At 40.2% G+C, this 24,647-nt stretch overlaps 1 protein-coding gene across 1 annotated transcript in view; it reads left to right on the forward strand.

Moving 5' to 3' along the window:
- The first annotated feature begins 3,590 nt into the window (after window positions 1-3,590).
- Window positions 3,591-24,647, forward strand: part of KLB (klotho beta) — a 41,426-nt gene continuing 20,369 nt past the window's right edge. The window contains exon 1 of the mRNA XM_526550.8: window positions 3,591-4,467. Within this exon, the coding sequence (XP_526550.1) occupies window positions 3,643-4,467 (825 nt within the window). The 5' untranslated portion in view covers window positions 3,591-3,642. The remainder of the gene's footprint in view (window positions 4,468-24,647) is intronic.

Below are 24,647 nucleotides of genomic sequence, written 5' to 3' on the forward strand. Positions count from 1 at the left end.
AGCCTCCCAAAGTGCGGGGATTACAGGTGTGGGCCCTCATGCCCAGCCTACTATAGATACTCTCATTGATTCAATAAATACTTTAGTGACTGCTATATGTCAAGTACCATGCTGGGCCACAGACAATCAACAGGGAACCAATCATGGTCCCGGTTTTGGTTTTTAAAAAAGAGAGAGAGAGAGAGAGAGAAACAGAGAGAGAGAGAGAAAACTTACACTCAAACAGAGGATACAGATACATTCATTGTGTGGTTAGCTGATTTATTGTGTGTCATAATAGAGAAAACATGGGCTGCCGTGGGAAAACAGAAGATCCATCTAAATCCAATCAGGCTAGGGAGTCATAGGGAGTCAGAAAGGCCTTACTAATGCAGGAACAGAAGACCAAATACCGCAGGTTCTCACTTATAAGTGGGAGCTAAATGATGAGAACACCTGGACACATAGAGGGAAATAACACACTGGGGCCTATCAGAGGGTGGAGGGTCGGAAGAAGGAGAGGATCAGGAAAAAAAAACTAATGAGTACTAGGCTTAATACCTGCCTGCTGAAATAATCCATACAGCAAACACCCATAACACAAGTTTACGTATGTAACAAACTTGCACGTGTCCCTGAACTTAAAAGTTAAAAAAAAAAAAAAAAAAAAAAAAAAGACGGCCGGGCGTGGTGGCTCACGCCTGTAATCCCAGCACTTTGGGAGGCCGAGACGGTCGGATCACAAGGTTAGGAGATCGAGACCATCCTGGCTAACACGGTGAAACCCCGTCTCTACTAAAAATACAAAAAATTAGCCAGGCGTGGTGGCGGGCGCCGGTAGTCCCAGCTACTCAGGAGGCTGAGGCAGGAGAATGGCGTGAACCTGGGAGGCGGAGCTTGCAGTGAGCTAGATGAAGGGAGAAACATACTCTGTGCAGAGAGCACACATACCAAGGTACAGGGGTACAAGTCAGCAGGCTGTGTACCCCTTAGTCAACTGAGAGAAGTGAAGCTAAAAATGTGGGCAGGAGCCAGAACAAATTGTCTTTTATGCTAAATCCTGGCATCATGTCCTGAATAATCTTTCCCTTTCACACAAAAATAATATTAGCACATAACTTACTATGTGTCAGTCTCTGTTCCAAGTGCCTTACATGTACTGGCTCATTCGTTTCTATATTCCAGAGAAAACCATTTGGTTCAGTGTATTAACTCGTTTAATTCTTACAATAATCCATGAAGTGCATATTATTATTATGCCTTTTCTTAGTTAAGAGGAAACTGAGGGCAAGTTACACAGCTATATTTAAACTCAGGCAGTCTGCCTCTAGAGGCTCAATCTCTTTTTTTTTTTTTTTTTTTTTTTTTTTTAGACAGAGTTTTGCTCTTGTTGCCTAGGCTGGAGTGCAATGGCGCGATCTTGGCTCACTGCAACCTCCACCTCCCGGGATCAGGCAATTCTTCTGCCTCAGCCTCCCGAGTAACTGGGATTACAGGCATGTGCCACCATGCCTAGCTAATTTTGTATTTTTAGTAGAGATGGGGTTTCACCATGTTGGTCAGGCTGGTCTCGAACTCCTGACCTCAGGTGATCCACCCGCCTCGGACTACCAAAGTGCTGGGATTGCAGGTGCGAACCACTGTGCCCGGCCTCAATCATCTTTTTTTAGAGGTGAGGATAGTCTCACTATATTGCCCAGGCTGGTCTCAAAACTCCTGGCCTCAAGCAGTCCTCCCCACTTAGCCTCCTAAGTAGCTGGGATTATAGGTGTGAGCCACCTCATCTGGCACAGAGACCAAACTATTAACCACTCTGCCTCTCATTCATATGTGATACTTCAAATATTTAAAACATTTATTTATTTATTTATTTATTTATTTATTTATTATTTTTTGAGACAGAGTCTCATTCTGTCACCCAGGCTGGAGTGCAGTGGTGCAATCATGGCTCACTACAGTCTTGACCTCCTGGGCTCAAAGCAATCCTCCCACCTTGGCCTTCTAAAGTGCTGGGACTACAGGCATGCACGACCACACCCGGTTAGTTTTTAATTTTTTTTTGTAGAGATGGGGCCTCATTATGTTCCCCAGGCTGTAAAACATTAAATTTTTTACAGGTTATTTGGAGGCTATCGATTCGGTACAATATTTCTTTCTGTATGTGCATGTATTTCTTTCTGTATGTTTATCTTTATTCCAGAATCATGCTGAAGGTAGTCTATGCCTTTGCTATTTTCTTTTTCAGGTTTTTCTTTCCTTTTTAAAAATAAATATTGCCTATTCTTCAAGGGAACTTTCATAATAATTTTCTTTCTTTTTTTTTTTTTTTTTTTATTTTGAGACCGAGTCTTGCTCTGTTGCCCAGGCTGGAGTGCGGTGGTGCGATCTCAGCTCACTACAACCTCCACGTCCCAGGTTCAAGAGATTCTCCTGCCTCAGCCTCCCAGGTAGCTGGGATTACAGGTGCCCACCACCGTGCCCAGCTAATTGTATTTTTAACAGAGACAGGGTTTCAACATGTTGGCTAGGCTGGTCTCAAACTCCTGACCCCAAGTGATCTGCCTGCCTTGGCCTCCCAAAGTGGTGGGATTATAGCCATGAATCACTGTGCCTGGCCTTTCATAATAATTTTCTTGAACTAAAATTTGGGATTAGGCCAGGCATGGTGGCTCACACCTATAATCCCAAGCACTTTAGGAGGCCGAGGCAGAAGGGCTGTTTGGGCCCAGGAGTTCAGGACCAGCCTGGGGGACATAGCTAGACCCCACCTCTACCAAAAAATCAAAAATCAGCTGGGCATGGTGGCATGTGCCTGTTGTCCCAGCTACTTGGAGGCTGAGGAGGGAGGATTGCTTAAGCCCGGGAAGTTGAGGCTGCGGTGAGCTGTGATGACACCACTGCACTCCAGCCTAGGCTACAAAGCAAGACTCTTATTAAAAATTAATTAATTAATTAAAAAATTAGAGATTAGAGAATTTTAGTTAAGTTAAATAAATAAAATAAAAAATAAAATTAGAGATTAGAGGATTTTAGTTAAGTTAAATGTATTAAATTGAAAAGTATTTCATTTTTCCATCCACAAAGTGCTATATTTTCTCATTCAAGTCTTCTCTCAAATCTACCAATACATTTTTACAATTTTCCTAAAATAGGTAACATTTATTAAGATTGTTCTTAGATGTGTTATAATTTTGTGGAGAAGTGTAATTTCTTATTGTGTTTTCTAATTCTTTACTATTGGTATGTAGGAATGCTATATACTTGTATATGTTATTTTTCTTGATATATGAGATTATAAAATTACCACACAAAAACTCTAAAAATAGAAAAGCTATATACCTTATTCAATAATGTTCAAAACATTCAGAAAAGATTTGGGTCAATATGAAAGGCTACACGGAAAATAATGTGATTTTACTCCAGTGTTTACATATGTGTTAGTTACACATTCAAACTCTTGTCACCGATACATTTTCATCTAATTTTTTCCATAATGAGAGAGAAGGAGACGCGTTGGTGACTGCAATAGGGCCACCTCCCTCAAATTACGTTGCTCTCTATGACCCATCCTCAGTCTCCCAGTTCAAGCTAATCATTGACAGAGCTTTACAATCACAAGCTTTTACTGAAGCTTTGATAAGACAGTCCAGCAGTTGGTGGCAAATGAAGCCAGGCTGTGCGGCAGGATCTCCAGGGAATGAATGGATTTTCTTCAGCACTGATGAAATAACCATACGCTATAGGAATACAATGTCCAACGGGGGATTGCAAAGATCTGTCATCCTGTCAGCACTTATTCTGCTACGAGCTGTTACTGGATTCTCTGGAGATGGAAGAGCTATATGGTCTAAAAATCCTAATTTTACTCCGGTAAATGAAAGTCAGCTGTTTCTCTATGACACTTTCCCTAAAAACTTTTTCTGGGGTATTGGGACTGGAGCATTGCAAGTGGAAGGGAGTTGGAAGAAGGATGGAAAAGGACCTTCTATATGGGATCATTTCATCCACACACACCTTAAAAATGTCAGCAGCATGAATGGTTCCAGTGACAGTTATATTTTTCTGGAAAAAGACTTATCAGCCCTGGATTTTATAGGAGTTTCTTTTTATCAATTTTCAATTTCCTGGCCAAGGCTTTTCCCTGATGGAATAGTAAAAGTTGCCAACGCAAAAGGTCTGCACTACTACAATACTCTTCTGGACGCTCTAGTGCTTAGAAACATTGAACCTATAGTTACTTTATACCACTGGGATTTGCCTTTGGCACTGCAAGAAAAATATGGGGGGTGGAAAAATGATACCATAATAGATATCTTCAATGACTATGCCACATACTGTTTCCAGATGTTTGGGGACCGTGTCAAATATTGGATTACAATTCACAACCCATATCTAGTGGCTTGGCATGGATATGGGACAGGTATGCATGCCCCTGGAGAGAAGGGAAATTTAGCAGCTGTCTACACTGTGGGACACAACTTGATCAAGGTACTGTACAGCTAGCTTCTTATTATAGCTTCAGAAAACACTAAGAATTTAAGAATTTACCTTCTGCCTCAGTAATTCTCTTCACTGAAATCAAGGCAACTGATTTTAAGCTAATTCACAAGATCTATCCTCAAATTTTGCATTTAAGTTAGTGTATGTTTTATTTATCTAAGGTATTTTTAATGTATTAATCCAATTAGTTTTTTCAAAAGTTGCACTTTGAGGCTATTTTTAAATCTACCATTATACACTACAGTATGAATATATGAGCTTACTTTCATTCTGTGGGAAAACAGTGCTTCATAAATTTAATTGTTGGAACCCTTTTCTGACAACATGCAATCATTTCAGAATTATCTTAAGGCACAACCATTTCAAATATGTATTTGTTGTTAAGTATAGCTAACTTAGCTAATAAGTAAATAAAGTAAGTAAATAAGTAAGCTAAATAAATGTTAGCTAACTCATGCATATTAAATACAGAAATTTAAATATACTTCACTTTTGATTTTATTTGTGTTACATAGCAAAAAAGAGAAGATTAATTGTTATGGGAGCTAAACACATTTCTTCCCATAAGAACTGGGAAGAATGTGCTCTACTAAAGCAATTTTCAAGCAATATATTTCAAAAGCTAGAGATAATGTTGAGAAATGTTAAAATTAGTAAAACAATAGTGAAAATACAAGCAAAATAGTAGGTAATATTTACTGAGTACTTATTATGTACCACAGACTACATTATTTTACATGCATCGACACAGTTGATCCTCTTAACAGCCTTATGAACTAGTCTTATTATTCTTCCCATTTAAAAGATGAGGAAACTGCAGCTTAATGAGATTAAATAATTTTCCCAAGGTTAAGGAGTAAAATACAGCTGTTGTGGACATGGATTTTTTAAATGACAACATAATTAACACTAACTGTCTTCATTAAGAATGCTTTGAAAAGAAGACTCAGGAATTTGCAAGAGATTTAGCCTCACACTGAGGCTAATATCTAGAATCGAATTTAACTTTTTGAGTCAAATAGTTTACTTAGGAAAAATAAATTACTCTGCACACCTGTTACATTTTAAAAATGAAAAAACTTTATCAATATAATTTTATAATGTGCTACAAAGAGTAATTTAATTATTAATATTCAAAAGCTAAATATACAGAAGTAGAAAAAAACATACAGCAACATAAAATAATTCCATGTCTAAATTTGTACATACAAAAATATCTGCTATCACTTCTTTTCTTTTTGAACTTTTCTGGATTATTACACATGTGCATTGTACTATGGTTTCAGATACATCTGCCCTTGAGGTAAACAGATTGCATTATGATTTCAAGGTCATTTGCATATCTTTGACTAGAGTTGTGTATAGAACACATTAATGTGTGGGTATACTGTGATTTGACAAAATAAGACCTTAAAGGGTAGAAATTGTATAGGTATTTAATAGTTATCAAGATTATGCATACAAAAGTTAGAAAAATATTCCTCTCATTTAGTCCTTTTAATTTTTTTTTTTTTTTTTGAGACAAAGTCTCACTCTGTCACCCAGGCTGGAGTGCAATGGCGCAGTCTTGGCTCACTGCAATCTCCACCTCCCAGGTTCAAGCAATTCTCCTGCCTCAGCCTCTCGAGTAACTGGTACTACAGGCACATGCCACCAGCCCAGTTAATTTTTGTGTTTTTAGTAGAGAGGGGTTTCACTATGTTGGCCAGGCTGGTCTCGAACTCCTGACCTCATGATCCACCTGCCTCAGCCTCCCAAAGTGCTGGGATTACAGGTGTGAGCCACTGCTCTCAGCCAGTCCTTTTAATTATTAAAACAATTCATGCTCATGTACATTTAAAAATATCAGATTGGGCCGGGCACAGTGCCTCATGCCTGTAATCCCAGCACTTTGGGAGGCCGAGGCAGGTGGATCACAAGATCAGGAGTTCGAGACCAGCCTGGCCAACATAGTGAAACCCTCTCTACTGAAAACACAAAAATTAACTGGGCGTCGTGGCACGTGCCTATAGTCCCAGTTACTCGGGAGGCTGAGGCAGGAGAATCCCTTGAACCCGGGAGGCAGAGGTTACAGTGAGCCGAGATCACGCCACTGCACTCCAGCCTGGGCGAGACTGAAACTCTGTCTCAAAAAAATAATAAATAAAAAATAAAAATATCACATTGTACCAAAGGATCTAAAGTGAAAAAGTTAAATCCCTCTCCCTCTCTTCACCTGACAATCCCAGGCCAAGGACACTACTGTTAATAGTTTCTTATACATTCTTTTTAAAGTTTTCTATGCAAATACATGCATGAATATGTTTATTTAACCTTTGTATAAAGAAAAATATTCTAAATTGTTGAAAAGTCATTACCTGGAAAAATGTCAACAATTAGAGTTTTCATGAAAATGTATTTTAAGGATTAAAGCCTTAAAATTGGCTGATAAGAATAAACAGGCAAAAAGCTTTAACAGATATTGCTTCCAAACATAGTTGATAAAATGACATATTTTCAGATGTTTTCATTTTCCTCTAATTTGAGATATTCTCTGCCTTTAACACAAAATTAGCACTTTATGATCGTGAGATAAATTTTATTATTTTAAATGGAGGGATATGTTTTTCAACTATTGTGTTTTCCAAATAATGTTTGTATTGCCTTAAAAGTTCTAAATCACTAGACTAAATAAATGGTGTGAGGGGTCCTTGAAATCAGTCAGAAAGTGAAATACACTGCATGACCCAGTGACTTATAGCACTAAAGAAATCTTGCAATGATTTGGTAGCCTGAGGTGAACTTGTTTTTCCCACTTGTCCCCTCGCTGTCTTGACTTTCACGTAGAAAACATTAATTTGATATTTTATGTTGCAATGAAGTATTTCTTCCTTCTCCTGCCCCCTTGTGACCCAGAAGAAGCATTCTTTAGGAATAGTTTTTAGACCGAAAACATTTATTGAGCTACACAAGCCTAATATAAAACTGAATTCTGGGGGGGGTATGGACCCCTTCATTCCCCACTTCTCAGATACAGAAAAGGTTTCATAGTGGCTATTGGGGTCCTTTTCGTTCCAGAATGATCTGGAAAACTCCATCTCGGTTTGAAATGTTCCCATTTGCAGGAAACCTGAATGGTCCAGAGGGTCCCAAGGCTGACTTGCAATTTAGATTCCACTTTATTGCAGATGTAGGGAGTATCTTAATGCGGGTCTAAGACTCAGGTAAAAATTTTCCATAATCACACCTACTAATGGATGAACCAACTCTAAGTTTTTGTTTTTGTTTTGTTTTGTTTTGAGACGGAGTTTTCGTTCTTGTTGCCCAGCCTGGAGTGCAGTGGCACAATCTTGGCTCACTGCAACCTCCGCCTCCCGGGTTCAAGCGGGAGCCTCAGCCTCCCGAGTCGCTGGGATTACAGGCAAGTGCCACCACGCCTGGGTAATTTTTTGTACTTTTAGTAGAGACGGGGTTTCTCCATGTTGATCAGGCTGGTCTGGAACTCCCGACCCACAGCGCCCGGCCTCAACGTTAAGGTTTTTATGGTTTTGTTTTGTTTTGTTTTGATTTTTTTTTTTTTTTTTTTGAGACGGAGTCTTGCTCTGTCGCCCAGGCTGGAGTGCAGTGGCGCTATCTCGGCTCACTGCAAGCTCTGCCTCCCAGGTTCACGCCATTCTCTTGCCTCAGCCTCCCATCAAAGCTGTTTTTAACAGCATTTGAAATAGAATGAGGATGTATTTTTTGGCTTGGCCATTTTTTTTTTTTAAGACAGAGTCTCACTCTGTCACCCAGGCTGGCGTGCAGTGGCTCGATCTCAGCTTACTGCAACCTCCGCCTCCCGGATTCAAGCGATTCTCCCGCCTCAGCCTCCTGAGTAGCTGGGATTACAGGTGTGAGCCACTGCGCCTGGCCCTGGCTTGGCCATTTTTAAGCACGGTAATCATCACTTTAAATATCATCTCTAGGCCTGGCATGGTGGCTCATACCTGTAATCCCAGAGCCTAAGAGTTTGAGACCAACCTGGGCAACATAGCAAGACCCCCTTCTCTATTTAAAGAAAAAAAAAATAATATCTATGTATTCTAAGTGAAGTAACTCAGGAATGGAAAACCAAATGCCATATGTTCCCTCATATAGTGGGAGCTAAGCTATGGGTATACTGAGCTTATGTATGTATCTGCATACCCATAGCTTAGCTCCCACTATATAAGAATGATACAATGGACTATATATACAGAATGATATATACCTACATACAGAAGGATATAATCAACTTTGGAGACTCAGAACAGGGAAGCTGGGAGAGGAGTAAGGGATAAAAAAACTGCATATTGGATACAATGTATACTCCTCTGGTGATGAGTACACTAAAATCTCAGACTTCACCATTATACAATTCATCCGCGTAACCAAAAACCACTTGTACCCCAAAACTATTGAAATTTTAAAAATATTTTTAAAAAGAGAAATATTACGAACATTTACATTCCAAAAGGACACAAATAAATAAATATTATCTATACTCTTTACAACAGTCTTGCCAGGTAACTATTATCCTCATCTTACAGTGTGATATTTTGAATATGCGTGATATTGCTCACCTATGTAAAATCCATTAGTGGTCCCCCCAAGCTTTGGGGATAAAGTCTCAATTTTTCACCAAGACCTTTGAGATACAGTTCCCAGCCTCCTTCCTGGCCACTCTCCCATCCTCTTGCACTTCATATTCGATCATAACACACTACTGCCAGTGTCTCAGTCTCTCCTTACTATTTCTCTCCACCCAGCCTCAACTATCCCACTCTGTCTAGCTCAAATGCCCTCTTTACTTCGTGATGGTCACCGCCTCCAAGTCATTCTTGCCCCTTTAGGATTTAAGTGCCCCTTCTGCTGGCTCCCATAAGATGGGCTTGTTTCTAGCATAGCACTCATACGACATGATACTTTTCCATCTCTTCAGCTAGACTGAGAGTTCTTTCAAAGGAGAGACAATTTTTAAATTTGCCTTTATGTTCTCAGCACCTAGCACAGAATATTTGTACATATTAGGTGTAAATGTTGGTTAAATGAATGGTTTAGGATTTCTGTCTTAAATACTGTAATCAAAAACTAATCTCAAGTTCAATCTTCATATCTCATTGCATTATTGCAAACTGTCGAAATATTACTGATATTAATCGGGTGGTATATTAGTCAGGACTTTTTTGGTGGCAAGTTACAGAAATCTAATTCAAATTGGCTAAAGCAAAAAGGGGCAATTTCCTGGCTCAGTAACCAGACCACAGGGATGAATGGGCTCAGTGACCAGGAAGGCCCTTTATTTCAGCCTCTCACGTCCATTTCTTCCTCGGGTTGTGTCATTTTCTCCTTTGTAGAGGAAAGATTTCTCTCTCCCAAGTTTAGTTTTTTCAATCCCAGAAATGTATTTGGCCTATGCAGCAAAGCCCCAAGGGTTCACATTAGTAAAGGCAGTAATGTCTGTTTTCATTCTATTTTTAAATCAATAAATACATATAATAATTTAAATTTGTACATTTCCCTTTTAGAATGGAACATTTGAGAGTCTCTGAGTAAACATGCACAGAGGTTTGGGAAGGTGAGTTTGCTCATGAGACAATAACTCATTCTGTTTATTACTCCACTAAATATTGCCAAAGCGGGGCAGAGTTGCTCCTGCCTGTAATCCCAGCACTTTGGGAAACAGACGGAAGAAGATCCCTTGAGCCCAGGAGTTCAAGACCAACCTGGGCAACATAGTTTTGTAGAGACAAGACAAACCTTGTCTCTACAAAAAATAAAAAATCAGCTGAGAGTGGTGGCACATACCTGTAGTCCCAGCTACTTGGGAGGATGAGGTGGGAAGATCACTTAAGCCCGGGAGGTCAAGGCTGCAAGGAGCTATGATTGTGCCACTGCACTCCAGCCTGGGTGACACAGCAAAAACCTGTCTCAGGAAAATAAATAAATAAATAAAATAAAATAAAATAAAACAAAAAATACTGCCAGCTTTCATGACAGTTTTGACCATTTCATGACTTTAAAAATCTTTGTCTTTTACTAGTCACATTGGGTTAGGGGGGAAAATGTTATCTTTCATAGATAAATACTGTTTACATAGTACAAAGATTTCTCAAACCTGGTCACTATTGACATTTGGGGTCAGATAATTCTTTGCTGTGGTGGGCTGTCCTGTGCAATGGAGGAGTTCAGCAGCATCTAAACTCTACTCACTAGATGACAGCAGCTCCCCCATTTTCAGTGTTGTGACAATCAAAAATGTCTCCAGACCTTGCCAAATGTCCCCAGGAAGTCAGAATTCCTCCCCCTCACTCCACCCTTGAAAACCACTGACTTATTCTATAGTAGACAACTGGTTAAAGACATGAAGCACAAAGAACAAGGACATTGACATGTAACCAGTATGAGGGGCATAAAAATGATTATTTTACACAATTGCCTCAAGGAGATCTTCACCAGATCTGTAAGTTGCATACAGAAACTCAAAATTAATGTACAGCCTATACTGTTTTTAGAAAAAAAAAAGTGCTTTTAAAATGTTAAAAGAGGAAATAATATTTAATCATCAACATGATTACATCTAGTCTGGCTTTTCACATATCGAGAATAAAGACTGTCCCTCCTGGCTTTGCCTTATTTGTGAAATACTTGAAAGAGCTGCCCCAAACCATTTTTCTTATATTAAGCATTAGTTATTTCTTAACCATTAATATTTTCTTATATTAACCATTCATGAACAAAACACTAATCTTACTTTTTTAAAAAGCTTTTCCTTTTTTAAAAAGCAAAATTCGGCGGGGTGAGGTGGCTCACACCTGTAATCCCAACACTTTGAGAGGCCAAGGTGGGCACATCACAAGGTCAGGAGTTCGAGACCAGCCTGGCCAACATGGTGAAACCCCATCTCTACTAAAAATACAAAAATTAGCCAGGCGTGATGGTGGTGCTTGTAATCCCAGCTACTCGGGAGGCTGAGGCAGGAGAATTGCTTGAACCCGGGAGGCAGAGGTTGCAGTGAGCCGAGATCGTGCCACCGCACTCTAGCCTGGGTAACAGAGCAAGACTCTGTCTCAGAAAAAAAAAAAAAAAAAGCAAAATTCAACTCTTCAAATAAAATATTACATAAGCAATGTTTATCCATTTTTAATGCTATAACATTGTGTTTCACAAAGTTTGGTGGGGGGTGGGTTTTTTGGTTTGTTTTTTGAGAAGGAGTGATTCTCCTGCCTCAGCCTCCCAAGTAGCTGGGATTACAGGAATGTGCCACCACTCACGGCTAATTTTTGTATTTTTAGTAGAGACGGGGTTTCACCATGTTGGCCAGGCTGGTCTCGAATTCTGGGCCTCGGGTGATAAACCCGCCTCGGCCTCTCAAAGTGTTGGGATTACAGGCGTGAGCCACTGCACCTGTCCAAAGTTTGGTTTTTTATGTGTCACTTTATGTTCTATTTTTCTGGTTTTTTGTTTGTATACATATCTAAGTATCATTATGTACTATTGTTTACTAAAATATTTTTCTGTTAGAAATATATTTTGAGGCCAGGTGCAGTGGCTCATGCCTGTATTCTCAACACTTTGGGAGGTCGACACAGGAGGGTTGCTTGAGCTCAGGAGTTCGAGGCTGCAGTGAGCTGTGATCATGCCTCTGCACTCCAGCTTGGGTGATAGAGGGAGACTGCGTCTCTAAAAAAATAAAAAATAAATAAAATTTCAAAAATATTTAAGTCATAAAATGCTTGTCCTTATTACATAATGAAAATAATTTAAATAATGTGCATTATTTATTAGATGGTAAAATGCCCAAATTTATGTGCATGTATTATTAGCATTTAAAATGTTTATTCTATTAATGTTTTAAATTTAAATAGGTCTTAAAATACAATAGTCAATAAAGTATATTTATATAAAATAAAGCATATGTCAATGCTTTTTATATTTTTTTATTACCACACACAAATGATGAAATAATTTTTTAAATTCCTCATGGGTTCAAGAGATTGCTCAACACTGTGAAAGTGGCTTTCAGGATAAGATATGTTGGGAAACCCTACTCTAGGTCAAGGCCTCACCAACTTTTTCCTGAGCCTAGGATAAAACTGGATTTCTTTCCTATTTTTCCACTTCTTTGACTAACTTTGTTTTAACATTTCCTGGCATAATTCCTTCACAGAAGCTCACACATGCTGGACACGTGTTAGGCATTCAATGAGTAATTGATTATTTTCAATTTAAGGAAGATCTACCTTGTTCCAGAAAGGATTTAAACCTGCAACAACAACAAAAAAAAAGTAGATTGCAGACACACACACACACACGCAGACACACACACACACACACACACACACACACACACACAGGCTAAACATTAGTCTTTCCAGAACACTCAAATCAATTAGATATGTCTCTTTAAAATATTGTACATTAAAAACCCATCTTGAAACAAGCTGCAGGATTTTGATGGCTGTTAAAACTCAGTGATGTGTTTATGAGGGTTTATTATTGTTTCTATTTTTGTGTATTATGACAATTTCCATAATTAAAAGTAAAAAAATAAGTAGCATAAGAAGGTAAAGAGAATATTTTACATTTAAAAATAAAAGACTTTTTCCAACAAGAAACTAAAAAAAACTTTTTTTAAATCTTCATATAGTTCTCTTCTTAAAGGCTCTGTTAAAATTATTAAACAAAATTTAGTATTTAAACTGCAAAAACAAGGGTCAAGTGCAGTGACTCATGCCAGTAATCCCAACACTTTGGGAGGCTGAGGCAGGAGGATTGCTTGACTCCAGGAGTTCAAGATCAGCCTAAGCAACATAGTGAGACTTCGGTCTCTACAAAAAATGAAAATAAAAATGAGCTAGGCATGGTGGCATGAGCCTGTAGTTACCGCTACTGGGGAGGCTGAGGTGAGAGAATTGCTTGAGCTCAAGAATTCAAGTTTAAAGCTATGATGGCACCACTGGACTCCAGCCTCGGTGACTGGGTGAGACCCTGTCTCAAAAAGTAAATAATAAAACTGCAAAAACAGCTGTGAAAATGCCACCATTCCCATGATTAATAGCTAAGCCTTCTTTGCCAACGGACTGCTGCAACTGCTTTCTTGAACATGAAGAAGGCTGCAGTGTTTCTTAGGCACATTTAAGTAAACAAAATGTCATTTTAAAGACTCTTTTGCCCAAATCCCCCACCAATGTCTTGAAGATTAAGTGTAATATTTTGAAATGGAAATACTAGATGGAGCCTTTTTAGTTTGTCTTGGTTATACAGAAGCAAAATCTCCAAGGATTATCTGAAATTATTTTCTTTAATTGAAAAAAAGGATTTTTTTAAACTCCTTTGGTAAAGTCAGGTTTCAGGAGAATAACGTATCATAATTAATTTGTGCTAAGTCTTATAGCTAAAAAATTAGCCAAGCCTTTTTTTTTGACAAAGGACGAAAGAAAGAGGGTTAAAACAAACAACAAAACCTATTACTTTCTTCCTTCCACCACTTTCCCCTCCCACATCAAAAAAGTGGTTTTTTGTTTGTTTGTTTGTTTGAGACGGAGTTTCGCTCTTGTTGCTCAGGCTGGAGTGTAATGGCGTGATCTCAGCTCACGGTAACCTCAGCCTTCCAGGTTCAAGCAATTCTCCTGTCTCAGCCTCTGAGTAGCTGGGATTACAGGCATACACCGCCACGCCTGGCTAATTTTGTATTTTTGGCAGAGACAGGGTTACTCCATGTTGGTCAGACTGGTCTTGAACTCCTAACCTCGGCCTCCCAAAATGCTGGGATTACAGGCATGAGCCATTGCACCCAGCCAAAAATGCTTTTTTAAAAAAAAGAAGAAAGAATAAAGAACAGTCTTAATTCTTAAAGTGAAGGACTGAGACAATTATTACAGATAACTTTTTGACATTCTATCATATTCTTTTAAATTACTATTGTAAGAACTTTTATTGCATACATACTGTAATATCAGAAACATACTAGGTACCTGTAATATATTATCTCATTTAATTCACTCATCAGCTTTGCCAGGTAGGTGTTCTGAAACTCAACTTACAATTGATGAAACTGAGGCCCAGAGAAATTTGCCCAAGATTACACAGAGGATAAGTATCAAAGCCAAAATTAAAGTCTGATCTGTGTCAATTCAAGCTAGCAAGTTCTGATGACATAAATCAGCTGCCCCGCTTCAATGAAAAAAAATTTACAGCTTCAAAACCCATGTCCGTCACTTGTTTTGATACTGTCTCAGCAGATATTTTACTTTGCTTTGCTTATTAAAAGGCCAAAACAATCTCTCTACATGTTTAATTTGTCCATGAGATCTATGAACCATTTATCCCGACTCATATATTAAAAGTTGGGTTTTTCATTTGTCCTCATGATTTTAATTATTTGCTCAAAATTTAGCATCCCATTAAAGTGATGTTAAATCACTGAAGTGTGCCCTTGACAATATCTTTTTTATTTTTTTTGAGGAGTCTCGCTCTGTCACCTGGGCTGGAGTAGTGCAGTGGTGCAATCTCGGCTCACTGCAACCTCCACCTCCTGGTTCAAGCGATTCTCCTGCCTCAGCCTCCCAAGTAGCTAAGACTACAGGCGTGAGCCACCACGCCAGCTGATTTTTGTACTTTTAGTAGAGATGGGGTTTCGCCATGTTGGCCAGGCTGGTCTTGAACTCCTGACCTCAAATGATCCATCCACCTCAGCCTCCCAAAGTGCTGTGATTACAGATGTGAGCACTGTGCCCCGCCATATCATCTAGAGTTAGCACAGTTCTTCATTTGATTAGCTAAGGCATGGTACCTGCATATAATGCCAACCCATCTCCATCATGATCTAAGACACCTCTAACAAAATACAGTATAAGAAATACTGATCGGGCCGGGCACAGTGACTCACCTCTGTAATCCCAGCACTTTGGGAGACTGAGGCAGGTGGATCACTTGAGGTCAGGAGTTCAAGATTAGACTGGCCTACATGGTGAAATCCCGTCTCTACTAAAAATACAAAACTTAGCTGGGTGTGGTGGTGCAAGCCTGAAATTCCAGCTACTTGGGAGGCTGAGGCGGGAGAATCGCTTGAACCCAGGAGGCAGAGGTTGCAGTCAACTGAGATCGCACCACTGCACTCCAGCCTGGGTGTCAAAGATGCCATCTCTAAAAAAAAAAAAGAAAAGAAAAAAGAAATACTGACCAAATACATTAAAACTATTATTATTATAGATGTTTTAAACTAAGTTTGAATAAATTATGAAAACTGCTTGTGGAGAATTGCCAAAGAGAATTTCTATAACCAGAATACCATTGTTAGTTATAAGAATCGTGTAAAAAAAAAACTTTTTCAACTACGACTGGTATTCTAAAACCTTCAAGAGAGCAATATTTACTTTTTCTAACCATTAAGTAGAAAAAGTTATACTTCAGTAAATGATTAACAAGAGTTTAAATAAATGTAATTATAAATGCTCAGAGAATAATATTGCGATCCTATTTAAACAGCTTGATTTGATATGAGCACTCTCATACATGGAAAATCAGACCCAAATGGAGATCAGAAAATATTTTAAGTAATGGAAACAGTGCTGGACATGATGAAACTATGAACTGAGGGAAACTTTACATGACTTTATAATATAAAATAAGTCATGTAATAACATATAGAAAGTTTTACTGAGCAAACTCAACATTCGAAAACAGTCTATTTTTGGCCAAGCACGGTGGCTCACGCCTGTAATCCCAGCACTTTGGGAGGCTGAGGTGGGTGGATCATCTGAGGTCAGGAGTTCAACACCAGCCTGGCCAACATAGTGAAACCCGTCTCTACTGAAAATACAAGAAAAATAAGCTGGGTATGGTGGCATGTGCCTGTAATCCCAGCTACTCGGGAGGCTGAGGCAGGAGAATTGTCTGAGCCCAGAAGGCGGAGGTTGCAGTGAGCCAAGATCGCACCACTGCACTCCAGTCTGGACGACAGAGCAACTCCATCTCAAAAAAAAAAAAAAAAAAATTAGCTGGGCGTAGTGGTGGGTGCCTATAGTCCCAGCTGCTTAGGGGGCTAAAGCAGGAGAATCGCTTGAACCTGGGAGGCGGAGGTTGCAGTGAGCCAAGATCGTGCCACTGCACTCCAGTCTGGGCAACAAGAACAAAACTTCGTCTCAAAAAAAAAAAAAAAAAAAAGAGGCTATTTTAAAAAGAAAAAGATATGATTAAAACTACTGAACATTAACAACAATTCTGTTGCTGAAAAGTAGTAGGGAAGCTGAGAATAGACCAGAACCTTCTAATTTACTGGCCAGTGAAGAGTGAATCACAGAAGTAATTAAAGTAATCCTTGGGTGATCTAGTAGTGTTACTTGAAAATGTTTCTGGGTAACCCTGAGGTTGGTGAAAGCCAGGATCTTTTAGTATTTGGGGGAGTTCATTGCTTGGTTCTGCTTAATGTCATATCTTGACCAGAGATTACATGACCAAAGTCTTGAGTAAAGGGCCAGGGTCTACTGTTATGAGTTTTTCTTTCATGTTAATCATGTATAATACATGACTCCTCCTTACATTGTTTTGAACATCAACGTATTATTATAGAGGACAAAATATTCCTTAATATAGAATGAAATTCAGAGTAGCTGAACTTTACATTTAAGTCTGCTTTTTCCTTTGAGATTTTTGGAAGTGGGGGGAAGCTGAAGAGTGATAGCATAGAACAATTAAAGTCACCAACAGGAACAGTTTCAACCAATACCCTTGACTTCTTTTTTTTGAGATAGGGTCTTACTCTGTTGTCCAGGCTGGAGTGTAGTGGCATGATCATGGCTCACTGCAGCCTCAACTTCCTGGGCTCAAGTGATCCTCCTGCCTCAGCCTCCCGAGTAGCTGGGACTACAGGTGCACCTGGCTAACATTTTTAGTTTTTGTAGAAACAAGGTCTGACTCTTGTTGCCCAGGCTGGTCTTGAACTCCTGGGTTCAAATGATCCTCCCACTTCAGCCTTCTAAAGTGCCAGGATTACAGGCATGAACCACCATGCCCAACCCAACTTTTTTAAACTACAAAAATAATGCATTTGTATTGCAAAACATTCAAACAACACAGAAACACATTGTTAAAAATAAAGGTTCTCTTCTTTCCTTACTCCCTAACCACACACCACGGGAAGTAACCACTGCCAGCAATTTGTTCAATGTCCAAATTTTTTTCTATGTATATATGTACACATAACATATACATACATATAGTGATTTTTGAATCGTATTATTACATTTAGTTTCAGTTATTATTTCTCAATAATCAAAATGTAAAAGCATACTGTTTTTATTTCACTCATTTCCATATTTTTTTTCTCCTGTTAGACACCATAGATCATCTAAAGGCAGGGGCTACCTTGTTTTTCTAAATGTCTATTACAGTGCCTTGTATTTGTTAAATAAATGTTTGTAGACTTGAATTTAAATAAATAAAGTAAATGGATGAAGAGTGACAAAAGGGATAAAATAATAGCTGGAGGTTGAAGGAAACTCAGACAAATAAAAATGACTTATCTAAACATGTTTTTGTTGATGTATATAACTTTGTGTAATGAACAGGATGAAACGTAAGGTAATGCTGATGAATTCTCCATTTGATTGGGTTTTGAGGGGCACCCCAGGTGGTGAAGCGGGATGCAGGCATAATCAAAACTATGACTCCGACCAGGCACAGTGGCTCATGTCTGTAATCCCATAGGAGGCCAAGGTGGGCGGATCACTTGAGGTCAGGAGTTCAAGACCAGCCTGGCCAACATGGCAAGACCTCGTCTCTACTAAAAATACAAAAAATAATTTAGCTGGGCATAGTAGCCCGTGCTTATAACTCCAGCTACTCAAGAGACTGACGCAGGAGAATTGCTTGAATCTGGGAGGTAGAGGTTGCTGTGAGCAGAGATCCTGCCATTGCACTCCAGCCTGGGCAACAGAGCAACACTCCATCAAAAAAAAAAAAAAAGACAAGGTCTCACTCTGTCACCCAGACTGGAGCTCAGTGGTGCGATCAGCTCACCCTAACCTCCGCCTCCCAGGCTCAAGCAATTCTCCTGCCTCAGCCTCCCAAGTAGCTGGGATAACAGGCATGTGCCACTACTGCCCTGCTAATTTTTGTATTTTTAGTAGAGGCAGGGTTTCACCATGTTGGCCAGGCTGATCTCGAACTCCTGACCTCAAATGATCCACCCCCTTCGGCCTCCCAAAGTGTTGGAATTACAGGCATGAGCCACCGCGCCCGGCCGCCTCTGAGTGTTTCCTAGAGGCTTTCTCAGTCTACTGTCCCTTGGTTTTGTGTCATGTCTGTTGCATACCCCTTGCATTTTCACAGCCTGTTCAATCACCTTCGGGTCTACGGTGTAAAAGTGTATTTCAAAGGCACATAATTTAATTTGCACGATATCCTGGAATGACAGTGAACTAGGAAGGTGAAGGACTTAGTTATATTTCTAGCTTTACCACTAACTGATATCTTGGGCAGGTCATTTATGTGGGAGAGAGGGAGGTTCAGCTTCTTCATCTATAATAGAAACTTTTAAAAATTGAACAAAATGACCTCTGAGGTCCACACTCTACCTCTAACTGGCAGGCAAGAGCACATAGGGCGATATAGCCTGGGCCTGATTCACCTTGTGCAAGTTACCTAACCTCTCCACCCCCTGGTTTCCTCTCCTCTAAGTGGGAATGATCACAGTACCTACCTCGCAGAATTTCAGTGAGGATTAGGTGAGAGAGTATACACACAACACCTGGAACAGTGTCCGGCACATTTGGTACTAGATATGTGTTAGCTCTTATTAATATTTATATTATTCAATTTCTATGGCTCTTATTTCCATCACTGTTCTGTTACATTCAGTTATGAAAATCACTCATCTCTAAGACCCTTTTAATTATTACTTGATTGAATGCCATGCTGTTCTAAATGCTATGCAGACAAGGATCTCTGTCCTTTCAGTCTAACTTTTTTTTTTTTTGAGACAGAGTCTTGCTCTGTCACCCACCCTGGAGTGCAGTGGTGTTATCTTGGTTCACTGCAGCCTCCACCTCCTGGGTTCAAGTGATTCTCCTGCCTCAGCCTCCAGAGTAGAGTAGCTGGGACTACAGGCGCATGCCACAATGCCTGGCTAATTTTTGTATTCTTAGTAGAGACAGGGTTTCACCATGTTGGCCAGGCTGGTCTCAAACTCCTGACCTCAAGTGATCCACCCATCTCAGCCTTCCAAAGTGCTGGGATTACAGGTGTGAGCCACCGCGCCCGGCCTCAGTCTAACATTGACAATGGTGTAAAGATCACCATTCACAGGGGAAGACAATCCAGCACAGGGGTGGTCCCTGAGGGATTCACTTAGCTTTTGACATCAGTGAGGAAAATAATCCAACGCTAACGTTACTGGTTTTAGGAGAGAGGTGAATCGAGAATTACATATAAATGTTACACATAGAAGCGCTGTGCTAGGCACTTGGACAACTAATGGTTTTCTGAACACCCCAAATTTGCTGACAGGTCCTCCATGACCTCTCTAGATGATACTGAATTCCAAAGGTATATAGATATTTTTCTCTCAACATGCAATTGTGGAATGTAGTACCCTCATTCGAGGACTATTTAGCTCTTTTAATAACCAAGTACAGCAGAGAGAAAATGTAATTTTAAAACAATATGTCAAATGGTCTTTCCCGAATAGCTTCAAAATTTAGAACTGGCAGGACATACAGAAAGCAGGATGGTGTAATAAAGTGGGTTCAAATCCCAGCTCTGCAACTGTAAACTTCAATTTCTTTTCTAAAATGGGAAAAATAAGACTTGTCTTGCAGAAGCTGTATTATCAATAAGGTACGTCAAGTAACCAACAAACTAGCTGATCCATAATAGGCATTCATTCAACGAATATTCTAGGCCAGGCCCTCCCCTGGGCATCTGTGTGGACAACTGTGAACACAATAAATATAGTCAGTCTCTGCCCTCAAGAAGCTAATAGACCTGGTGTGGAGCCACACTGCACGAGCCTGAGATTTTTACAATAGTGGGGAAGGATCTTTTTTTTTAAATAAAAAAAATTTTAAAGGGAGACAAAAATCAGTGCAAAAGTAAATATCTGGCCAGGTACAGTAGCTCAGGCACTTTGGGAGGCCAAGGCAGGAGGATTGCTTGAGTTTGAGACCAGCCTGGGCAACATAGTGAGACCCTGTCTCTGCAAAAATAAATAAATGAGCATTTATTTAGAATGAGAAAAACATCACAATAAATTATGATAGTTATTTTTTGTTTTTGTTTTTGTTTTTGAGACAGGTCTCATTCTGTCACCCAAGCTGGAGTGCAGTGGCACAATCACGGCTCATTGCAGCCTCAACCTCCGTGGGCTCAGGTGATCCTCCCACCTCAGCCTCCTGAGTAGCTGGGATTACAGGTGCACACCACCATGCCCAGCTAATTTTTGTATTTTTTGTAGAGACGAGGTTTTGCCATGTTGGCCAGGCCGGTCTCGAACTCCTGGGCTCAAGTGATCCACCAGCCTTGGCTTCCCAAAGTGCTGGGATTACAGACATGAGCTACCACGCCTAGCACAATAAATTACTATAGTCTTAGAGTCCTTTTTTTCTAAAGTCTCTTTAGGGAATTTGCAAGAACTGCTCACCTAGAAATGCTTCCAATTGCAACTAGGCTCCCTGACCCACCCAGGGCATTTCTAGGGACCTAGGTAAGCAAGGCGTCCTGAAGCTAAAGCTTCATTAGGCTCACAGTAAATCTGGCTTTGCTGCAGGCTCTACACGTGATGGCCCTTGTTTTTATTATTATAATAATTTGTAATCTCCATGGTGGTTTCTTTTTCTTTTTTTGAGATGGAGTTTCGCACTGTTGCCCAGGCTGGAGTGCAGTGGCGCTATCTCGGCTCACTGCAACCTTTGCCTCCCGGGTTCAAGCGATTCTCCTGTTTCAGCCTCCCTGGTAGCTGGGACTACAGGCATGTGCCACCACGCCTGGCTAATTTTTGTATTTTTAATAGAGATGGGGTTTCACCATGTTGGCCAGGCTGTTCTCGAATTCCTGACCTCAAGTGATCCACCCACCTCGGCCTCCCAAAGTGCTGGGATTACAGGTGAGAGCTACTGTGCCAGGCCTCCATGGTGGTTTATATGTTGACTATCTGTATTCCCAAATCCTGAGGAAAGGCTTCAAGTCACCAACCCAGACCATTTTAGCTTCAGTTATACCATGAGATATAGTCCTTTTGCATGAAAAAATTACTATCAGGATCACTAACAAAAAGCCTTAAATATCATTACACCCTCTACAAAGATGGCATGCAAATGCTCTCCTCCGGCAAAGAGAACTTCACTAAAGCACTAATTTACTAATGCTGATTTCTTCCAATTGCTAATAGAGGGAAACTAGATGCTTCATTTAATCAAATTATGAACTTTATTCTAGACTTTTTTCCTTTTGTGTTGCCAGGTATAGATTCTGGCTCAGCCACTAGTCTAATTTAGTAATATTATCATTGAAATCAGAATTCTTTAACAGGACATTTGTTTTAAAGGAACAAATATGCTAGAGTTTAGTTTTTACATTCCTTCAGGAAAATTCTGAGACAATACAAACTGAGAATAATCAATAATTTGTTAGAATAATTTTTTTTTAAGACAAGGCCTTGCTCTGTCACCCGGGCTGGAGTGCAGTGGTGTGAACACAGCTCAAACACAGCTCACTACAGCCTTGACCTGCTGGACTCAAGTGATCCTCCCACCTCAGCCTCTTGAGTAGCTGGGACTACAGGCACATGCCACCATGCCCAGCTAATTTTTGTATTTTTTGTAGAGATAGAGTTTTGCCATGTTGCCCAGGCTGGTCTTAAACTCCTGGGCTCAAGCAATCCATCCTCCTTGGCCTCCCAAAGTGCCAGGATTATAGCCATGAGCCACCACATCTGGCCAGAAAATTTGAAAATATAATGATTGAAAAAAAATAGGGAGAAATTCATTAAAATGTAATACTGAGTTATTTCAACTATAGAAAACATGAATTTTGGCCAGGCATAGTGGCTCATGCCTGTAATGTCAGCACTTTGGGAGGCTGAGGCGGGCGGATTACTTGAGGTCAGGAGCTTGAGACCAGCCTGGCCAACATGGTGAAACCCCGTCTCTACTAAAAACACAAAAACTAGGCCGGGTGCTTGGCTCACACCTGTAATCCCAGCACTTTGGGAGGCCGAGGCGGGCGGATCACTATGTCAGGAGATTGAGACCATCCTGGCTAACATGGTGAAACACCATCTCTAATAAAAATACAGAAAATCAGCCGGGCGTGGTGTCGGGCACCTGTAGTCCCAGCTACTCAGGAGGCTGAGGCAGGAGAATGGCGTGAACCTGGGAGGTGGATGTTGCAGTGAGCCGAGATTGTGACACTGGTCTCCAGCCTAGGCGACAGAGCGAGACTCCATCTCAAAAAAAAAAAAAAAAATTAGCCAGGTGTGGTGGTGCATGCTTATAGTCCCAGCTACTCAGGAGGCTGAGGCAGAAGAATGGCTTGAACCAGGGAGAAGAAGGTTGCAATGAACTGAGATCGCGCCACTACACTCCAGCTGGGTGACAGAGCAAGACTCCTATCTAAAAAAAAAAAAAAAAAAAAAAAAGGCCGTGAAATTTGGACCATTAAAAATAGGATGGTGAATATTTTCTTTATGAAAGGCTGTAACTTTTGTTAATATTTAAATTCTTTCCTAAGAAAAGCAAAGGTAAAATAATGATTCCAAAAGAGTTTCAAGATTGCCAAAAACTTTTTTAAAAATAGTCACATAATATAATTAAATAAATAATTGTCACATAATTTTATAATTTTTTAGCAATGAACAGTAAAGGTCACATACCTTAAGCATCCAATAATTTTTTTTTTTTTAAGAGACGGGGTCTTGCTCTGTTGCCTGGGCTGGAGTGCAGTGGCATGATCATAGCTCATTGCAGCCTTGACCTCCTGTGCTCAAGCAATCCTTCCATCTAATCCTCCTGAGTAGCTGGGACTACAGGCATGCCACCATGCCTGGCTCATTTTCTTAATTTTTAGTAGAGAAAGAGAGTCTCACTATATTGCCCAGTCTGGTCTTGAACTCCTGGCCTGAAGTGATCCTCCCACCTCAGCCTCCCAAAGTGCTGAGAGTACAGATGTGAGCCACAGCATCCAATAAATATTTGTAGACTGCAGCATGGATGAATGAATGAATGTTAAACAATCTGGAAGAGCAGCATTTGGTAATTAACATAAAAGTTGATAGTAGGCTGGCACAGAGACAGAGACTTAGGCTGGCGGATTGCTTGAGGCCAGGAGTTCGATACCAGCCTGAGCAACATAGTGAGAGGTTGTCTTTACAAAACAAACAAATTAAAAAATCAACTTGAGGCCGGACGCGGTGGTTCATGCCTGTAATCCCAGCACTTTGGGAGGCCAAGGCAGGCAGATTGCTTGAGGTCAGGAGTTCAAGACCAGCCTGGCCAACAGGGTGAAACCCTGTCTCTACTAAAAATACAAAAATTAGCTGGGCGTGGTGGCAGGTACCTGTAGTCCCAGCTACTCAGGAGGCTGAGGCAGAAGAATCACTTTAACCCAGGAGGCAGAGGCTGCAGTGAGCCAAGACCGAGCCACTGCACTCCAGCCTGGGTGACAGAGGAAGACTCTGTCTCAAAAAAAAAAAAAAAAAAAAATCAACTTGATACCAAAATAGAGAAGGGCTAAGCAGATGAAAAGATGAATCAAATTGAAATTAATCCCAAAAGGACAACAAGTAAAACTCAGTAAGCTGCAAACAATAAATGAGGGCAAACATGTTCAGCCACGAGCCTTGGCAAGTAAAGGCTTGGGAGCTATTTGCAGAACACTCTTCACGTCCACACAGTCTCCATTACGATTTTCTAGACCAAGTTAAATTATTTTCAGCTTGCTCTTTCAAAGTACTTCAAATTTACGTTTGTGTCATTTTCACAGGGTCTTCACAGATATTATTACCTCATTTGACCTTCATGAAAATTCTCTAGGGTGTTTATTTTTAGCTCAGTAGAATGAAGGGAAAAACAGGTCTTTGACAGTGAAACAATCTGTCCAAGATCGTAAAGCTGATGAGTCAGCAGAGCTAATACAAGAGCCCAGGTCTCCTGCTTTCAAGACCAATGTTATTT

This window comes from Pan troglodytes, chromosome 3, assembly GCF_028858775.2.
Source record: "Pan troglodytes isolate AG18354 chromosome 3, NHGRI_mPanTro3-v2.0_pri, whole genome shotgun sequence".
In the NCBI taxonomy this organism is placed as follows: domain Eukaryota; kingdom Metazoa; phylum Chordata; class Mammalia; order Primates; family Hominidae; genus Pan; species Pan troglodytes.